General features: G+C 32.2%; 1 protein-coding gene across 1 annotated transcript; it reads right to left on the bottom strand.

The window, feature by feature from the left end:
• Nucleotides 1-2,261: 2,261 nt before the first annotated feature.
• On the bottom strand, nucleotides 2,262-3,223 carry LOC126666065 (uncharacterized). The gene is made up of 3 exons (XM_050359023.1): nucleotides 3,033-3,223; nucleotides 2,707-2,913; nucleotides 2,262-2,580 (listed from the first exon to the last, which is right to left on the bottom strand). The coding sequence occupies exons 1-3, from the start codon at nucleotides 3,221-3,223 to the stop codon at nucleotides 2,262-2,264; spliced, it is 717 nt and encodes a 238-aa protein (XP_050214980.1).
• Nucleotides 3,224-7,858: the final 4,635 nt, after the last annotated feature.

Here is a 7,858-nt window from a genome sequence, read left to right as displayed (position 1 = left end):
TTATATACCGTTAGCTAGGTTTAGGGTCAATTAGTCATTAGGATTTAAGTTAAGTTCTACTCTTAATTTTTTTATTAATAAAACATTATATTCGGATTAATTATGTTATGTCGTGAAAAAGTAAAGAAAGGCCATTTTGGCCTCTAAAAATGTCAAAATTGACACTTAGATTACTAAGGTTATGATTTGTGCAATTTAACCAATCATCCAGATCATAAATGTTTGTAATCCATATCATGCAAGGAGACATTGCTTTTTCCTTTTTCAAAAAAACCAATACACTAAATGAAATTTTATTTCATTTTTATTCGAAATCATGGTCTCATTTTAATATTGATATATCTTATATTTTCAAAAGCACAAATGTACCCATAAACTTCTAAGGTATTGAGATTAGTCTGATTTATCAAACTTTTATCTACTACTCTTAATGTTTTAAGTTATTTACAACAAACTATTATTTAATTCTCCAAATCTATCGCTATACATTGATATAGTCCACTTAGAATTTGTCAACCGGATCATTAACTCGTCATCCGTAGACATTTCTTTGAAAATTATTATTATATGTTCCAATTTCTTATTACTTTTTTATATTCTAAAAAAGAGATGCCTACTAGAGATCTAAATTTAAAATTTAATTTTTAATGAATTCAAACTAAAAATAAAGAATAAACCTATTTGAATTTTTTTTATGAATAAAAGCTTTATTAAAAGCCACAAAGTGTGCAAAACTCCTCAAATCAAAGCTTACGCCGCTTAAGGGTACGATTCCGATGGAGGAGAAAATAAGCTATAAAATATAGAACCTGAATTTTTAAACAAGTCTAAACCCGAATTAAAAAACAAATGGATGTCTATATTTGTAAAAGAAAATCGCACTATTAAAACTTCTAAAAACCATATCCGCCGTAGAAGACTCATTTCGCTAAAATATTCTTCTATTACGACACTTTCATATTTTCCAAATAAAGGTAATCCAAATAGTAATCAAATTTTTTTTACAACATCCATTAGGAACCATAGCAATCCATTGGAAAAAGAAATCTTCAAATGAAGAAGACATCACCCAAACTATGCCCATTTTTTTAAAACGTCATACCAAATGTTCCTTGCAAAAATACAATGCAAGAACATATGATTTTGCGTTTTCTCATCACCACAAATACCACAAGTTATGTTACCATCCACAATGATTTTCCTAAAAGCAAGGAAAGAGAGTGTTGGAATGCTATTGTGCAACACTGACCACATAAAAAAATTCACTCTCGGAGGGGCTTCCGAATCCCAGCTCTTTCTAAAGGCTGCTGTCGGTAAAACAGCTGCTAAATTTCTGCTGTTTTTCAGTTTACTTAACCTTGCTATCGTAAAGCCCTTGCTGTTACTCTTCCACAGCAGCTCGTCCCTTCTGTCTTCATCAGAAAACGCAGAAGACAAATCCCAAGTGTCGATTCTGATCAAGAAGAAACTGCATCTCAAGAGATTCTGCCATTCTCAATCTCCTACGCCAACGCCATCCTATCATCAAAACATTACCGACTAATGCTTATTTCATATTAGAAAGCTGAAATAAACGAGGGTAGAGAGCTATTGCAGTTCCATTCCCTGAATAATCATCTTGCCAAAGAGAAATCGTTTCACCATTTCTTATAATAAAACCCACATTCGAGATGAAAATCTGACATACATTCGTGTCAAGACAACAAACACGTCTAATTCCTTTCTAAATAGGCGAGAGCTGTTTTATATCTCCATTTAAAAGAATATTCCAGCTCGTAATAGAAGAACAAGTAGAAACTACCCCAAACCACAACGAATCCCTATAAGAAATTCGTAACTTCTAAAGCCATTTAAATACTAAGCTTTGATTTCTATTTTTCAAATTGCAAACACCTAAACCAACATCTTTGAAGTCTCTACAAATTACGTTCCAAGAAATTCTACAAAGGACTCGAGGTGAATTATCTCCTTTTCAAAGAAATCTTTTCATGTATGATTCAAGTCCAACACTGGCTGGCATATGCCTTGGACAGATATAAATTAAATAGAGAGACTATAAAGAACCGACTTTTAAAGCACTAACCTCCCCGCCAGTGAAAGCATAATACCCTTCCATAAAGCTAATTTGGATTTAAAACATTGAATTACATGGTCCCATAGAGGTAGAAATCCGCCGCACGGCCAAAGATAAACCAAGATACTTAATTAAAAAATTCTAAATGCGAGAACCAACCAAATTAGAAGCTAAAATCATATCTGAGTTAAGAGACATTAATGCCAAGCAGAGAACTCTTGTGAAAATTAATTTTCAAAGCTGCGATTAATTCGAAGCAGCGTAAGATACGAGTCAGATTCCAGAGATGCTCCAAATCAAAAGGAAGAAATAAAATAGAATCATCTGCAAATTGAAGGACCGATATCTGGTCATGATCATCAAAATAAACAAACCCATTAATAAGACCCAAATCTTTCAACTTTTGCAGGATACTTTTCAAACCTTCAGCAGTTAACACAAAAAGATAAGGCGAGATCAGATCTCCTAACGAACTCGTCTTTTTGAGCGGAAAAGGATCACTAGGACTTCAATTAACAAGCACAGAAGTGAAAGATGACGATAAACATTTAGACATCTGAGCTATCCATTTATCAGGAAAAGACATAGAGCGCATCACATTTAGCAAATAATTTCAATCTAGGCTATCGAACGCCTTATGAAAATCGAGCTTTAGGACAAGAAGTTTGTCTTTCCTTTTTCTGGCGAAGTGAATTAGTTCATTAGAAATCATGGCATAATCCATGATATTCATATCCTCAATAAAAACATGTTGATGATCCGATATCACAGAAGAAATAAGAGGAGCTAATCTGGCGGAAAGACACTTTGAAAGTAACTTGTAAATTCCATTGACCAAGCTAATAGGGCGATAATCTCGAATATTAGAAGATCAAGAAACCTTTGGAATTAAAACCAAGAAGGATGAAATAATTCCATTAGGCAGCGAATTCGAACTATGAAATGAGTTAAAAAAAACTCTATAATGTCGTTCTTAATAAAACTCCATGCTCGTTTATAGAAAAAGTAATTAAAACCATCTGGGCCAGGGGCTTTAGTTTCATTGCAAGAATTAAGAGCTGAAAAGATTTCTGATTCATGAAATGACTGAATTAATCCTGCAGCTTGATCCGGAGATAAATAATTTAAGTCAAGGCTAGAAATATCCATAGAAACATCATGAGACTAAAATACAGAGAAGAATAAAAATGCCAAATCTGAAATTTAATATCTGCATGTTTAGAGAAGGTAATATCCTCTGCCGTTACAGCCGAAATATGGTTGTTTCTGTAGTGCATTGAGGCTGTAATGTGGAAGAAGTTTGAGTTCCTATCCCCTTTAATGCCCCAATTCAGTCTAGACTTTTATATACTCATACTCTCCAATCATTTTTCGAACAACCATAAATCGTCTTTTATAGTAGTTAAATGCTCTTTTTCCGCATCCGAGAGGGTCCTCGAATCAGCGACTAAATCCAGCCTTGACACTTCCTCTGAAAGCTCTTTTAATTTCTTGTTTGAATCCCCAAAAACCTCGGCATTTCATGATTTTACCCTTTTCCGAAGAAGCTTAGTTTTCGAACCAAAGGCAATGATAACTTAGAAGAACAAATGGACCCCCAAGAGCTGGAAACATAATTACTAAACTCATAATGATCCCACCGAAAATCAATAGATCAAAATGGTTTTGGGCCCCAATCAATTTTGACATTCAATTGAAATAAAATAGGAACATGATATGATAATCCTCTAGACAAAACAGATAAAGTATTGGCAGCTAACACTGAAGCAAAACATCTATCAATTCTTAATTTAAAATTTGAGTAATGCCAAGTAAAAGGACGGCCTTGAAGCAGAAGATCTACCAACTCAGAATAATTAAGGAAATCTCGAAGAGCTAACATAGAAGGTGAGTATCCTACACAATTAAGACGCTCTTCAAGAATCAAAACCTCATTAAAATCCCCACTGATAAAAACCAATCCAAAATAAGTAGTGGAGGGAAGTAATTCTTCCCACAGAGACAATCTTTCAGAAGCAAGATTGCTAGTGCAAATAAGGATATGACGGATAGAAAAGGACTTATAAAAGAAGTCCAAGCTAATCAAACGCACACCTGAAACAACTGAGATATTATGAAGTAACACATTATTCCAAATAATCAAAAGGCCACCAAAATCAAAGTCTAAGTTCAGCCAAAGCTTTCTAACAAGAAAAACATCAATAATTTATTTTTTTGAATATTCCAACAAATCTATAAAAGAAAGATTATGTTTAGTAACCAAATTCTGAATAAAGCATTGTTTTCGATGATTTAATAAACCAACTCTACAATTTCAAGAAACAAAACTAAAAGTCATCGACATAAAAATGATGGTAAAACCTTAACAAAGTAGAAAAATCAAGATTTTTTATTTTCTATGTCCTGCTCCATGTTCTTTAATAATTGTATCACTACGGCTGCCTTAGAATCAATGTGAAAGAAACCCATGAATGCCCCGCATCCCAATTTTTAAAGCTTCTTCAAAAGATCACTCTGCTTCCTTCTCACTCGCTTGAAGAATCAAGCTATTCATGTTAGCAAAATCGTTCTCTGACACTTATTTATCAGATGATTGCTAATCGGTTAGAGGAATCAGATTACCATTTTCCAGAATTTGCTTGTGAGGCCTTTTTTTCTGATTATTACATTCGCTAAATCATCCGGAGAAGAAAAAGAACCAACCGTCTATGCACTTCTGGTCATATTGCAAGCATTAGTTTGTTGCGCAACTTCATCCAAAAGCATTGACAAAGGAGATGGGGTAGTTCTTGATAATACCCATTGCACCAAAATTTGTTGAGACGGAATAATTGACTCATGTTGCTGCATAATATCAGTCTAGTGCTTCTGTGAAGGCTGACGCTGCTCAAGGCTATCCTTCCCTCTTAAGGATCGTGTCTCACCCACCAGTAGAGATGAAAATCATGTCACTTGATGAACAGGTCTGTCATACTGAACCGACAAAGAAATAGATCTCCCATTAAGTTTCACTGTACTTGATTTATTCATTGAATCTTGGAAATTCAATAAACCTTGATCAAAGTTACCATAGAAACCCTTTCCAGGTCAGAATAATATCCTTCATTTTTAGCAGAATAAACAGGTGGGTCGATCTCCACATGAGTAATAAAAGAAAAATCCCCGATAAAAAAACGCATAGTTTTATTATTCCATCCATTCGTTATAGTAGTAAAAACCGAGCCCGTATCCAAGCATTCTTTTACATAAACCAATGGGTGAACTTTTATAGTTTCCCTTGAAAAAATTGCCAATCTCAATAAAAACCTCCAGACGCCAAAGTGATAGAGGGATACCTGAAATCGAAATCCAAGTCATCCGCTGAGTGGGAGTATTGAAATTTTCTATGGCCTTATAGAATGATTGAAAGAAATCATCTGAAAAACCTCGATTTGCAATCCAAAAAATCAATAGCCTCCAATTTTTATTCAAAAAAAATAAGAATAAAATTGCCGCCCATGATCGCAATGTTATCAAAATCTACCTCCTTGGCCAATAAATACTTTTTTGTTTCTAAAACCGACTGTACCGAGACAGTCCTTGTAACGATTAATCTTTCAAAAAACTCTAATTTTTTTTATCCAGAAGCCTATTCTGGTTTAAAGAAAATCCGAACTCCTTATCTTCATTCATAATAGGCGAGTCGCTATTCCCAGATGTAACAGCCATATATGATTTAGAATCACAAAAAGAAGGGTTCTATATACCCTTTGGATTCACATTTTGCTTGATCATAGTCTTAGCAATATCCTTCTGATTGGCAATCAGGAATTGCGAGCGAAAAGTACGTAAATGAAAAAAGCCAATGGTTATCATATTCAGCTGTGCCAAAACCCTATCGATATTCGGGCCAATTTTAGGGAAGAAGAACTCAAAACTACAATTCCTTTTTGTAAGTTTCTTGGCAATCGTAACCCTTCCAAACACTTGATATTTGGCAAAGGCTTTCTCCAAATATGAAAACCTCCAAGAACGTGGGAAGTTTTTCAAATAAACAGTACGTGAATGCTCCATAGCAACAAGCTCAGGGTTATAATTCGAGTTAACATGACGAAGAGGCTTCTCCGATCGAATATTACATGAGTAGCTGGACGGAAAACCCATGTTCATGTACTGCACCAGTGGTCTAGGGTTAGGGTTACCCAACGTATACCTGTCATGACGTTCACTATTTAAAATTTCTTATATCATTATTTTTATTTGAATCGATTTTTATCAAAAAGAAAAAATTATAATTTGTTTTATCGTATGTTCGTTGTTCCTTTTGGGACAAAATTACAGAAAGATATTTTATGCAAATTAGATGACTATATTTCATGGAAAAAAAACTAAGAGTACCCAAGAGGGTTTGCATGTTTTCTTGGAGTCAAATTAATATTAAAATGACTTTGAAATTAAATTTTTTAATGAGGACAGAGAACATTTGTTTGGTAAAAAAAACAAAAAGACATTAAGCATAAAAATGGATGATTCTAATTATTTATTTTTATTAAATCAAAATTTATTTAGAAATTGGAATGTGAGTTCTCCTTTCGTTAAAATTACCCATGTTAATAAATTTTTTGTTCCTACGAAAATAAAATTAAAATTTAATAAAATATATAATTATAAAATATTTAGAAAATTTATTTTTAAAAAAGATTCAACAAATTTTTTAAATTGTTTATGCAATTTATTTTTTAATCATTATTTAAAAATTTAATTTATATTAATATAAAATATAAAAGACATTAGTTCTCATTTCTAAAAGTATGCATTCGGCTCAAAGAAAACCAAACTAAAATTTTTATATTTTAAAAACTGAACCTAAATTTTGAGAATTTAAATTTTTTCAAATTGGGTTGCACTGTTATTATCGGCCTATTTTTGGTTTTGTTCGATTATTTTGGTTCAGTTTATATTTGAACTTCAATAAAAACTAGTACTCCTTCTGTCCCATTTAAGAAGGAATATATATTTTTTGCACATAAATTAAGAAAACAATAATTACTCTTGGCTTTTTTTATATTATCCTATGAGTTATTGTTTTGTTTGCGTGTAGAGTATTAATTTTAGTTATAGAAAGAAAATGAGGAATAAGAGAAAGTTTTTTTGTAAAATGGCACATAAATCATGATTTGACTTTTTTATGTAGGATTAAAAAAATTGAGATATGTCATAAAGTGGACGGAAGGAGTATATCTAAAATCAAACAAATTAAAAATTAATTTTGTTTATAATGTAAAATTATCCAAAGTGAATCAAAATTTTATGATTCTAAACTTTTCTAATGAAAGTGGACCTGTCATCCGGTGTAATCTTAATTATGGCTATAGTAATTCGATTTGTATTAAAACATAATAAAAAAAATCATGTCCAAAATCGAATCAATCTAAAAAATAGATTTTTATAATATCAAATAATATTAAATTTGGTTTATTTTTTTTCACACTCTTACTCATTCCTATTTCTAAATAACTATTTCCATTGCCATGATTTTTTATTTCAAATTCTATTTTTACTCTCTTTTTTAAGAGAAAACCACAAAAATATTACTATTTAAATAGAAAATAACAAAAATACACACCAACCTAATAATTTACATTAATACCAAAAAAAGATAAAAGTTTACATATTCTAACCAAACCACTAAATAGGAGACACATGGCACACACAAAAAGCAAAAAAAAGGTAAAAAAAACGTGTCATAACTGGTCAAAAACGCGTCTAACACGCGTCAGAATCGCGTCTGACACGCGCGTCAGT

This window comes from Mercurialis annua, linkage group LG1-X, assembly GCF_937616625.2.
Source record: "Mercurialis annua linkage group LG1-X, ddMerAnnu1.2, whole genome shotgun sequence".
In the NCBI taxonomy this organism is placed as follows: domain Eukaryota; kingdom Viridiplantae; phylum Streptophyta; class Magnoliopsida; order Malpighiales; family Euphorbiaceae; genus Mercurialis; species Mercurialis annua.
Note: the sequence above shows the minus strand (reverse complement) of the source record. Positions and strands in the feature narration are given on the sequence as shown.

Coding starts and splice junctions, on each gene's coding strand:
- LOC126666065 (XM_050359023.1), bottom strand. CDS start 3,223: ATGGATATTTCTAGCCTTGACTTAAATTATTTATCTCCGGATCAAGCT. Junction 2,914..3,032: donor ATTAAGAACGACATTATAGA/GTTTTTTTTAAC, acceptor TCGCCCTATTAG/CTTGGTCAATGGAATTTACA. Junction 2,581..2,706: donor AAGCTCGATTTTCATAAGGC/GTTCGATAGCCT, acceptor TGTTAATTGAAG/TCCTAGTGATCCTTTTCCGC.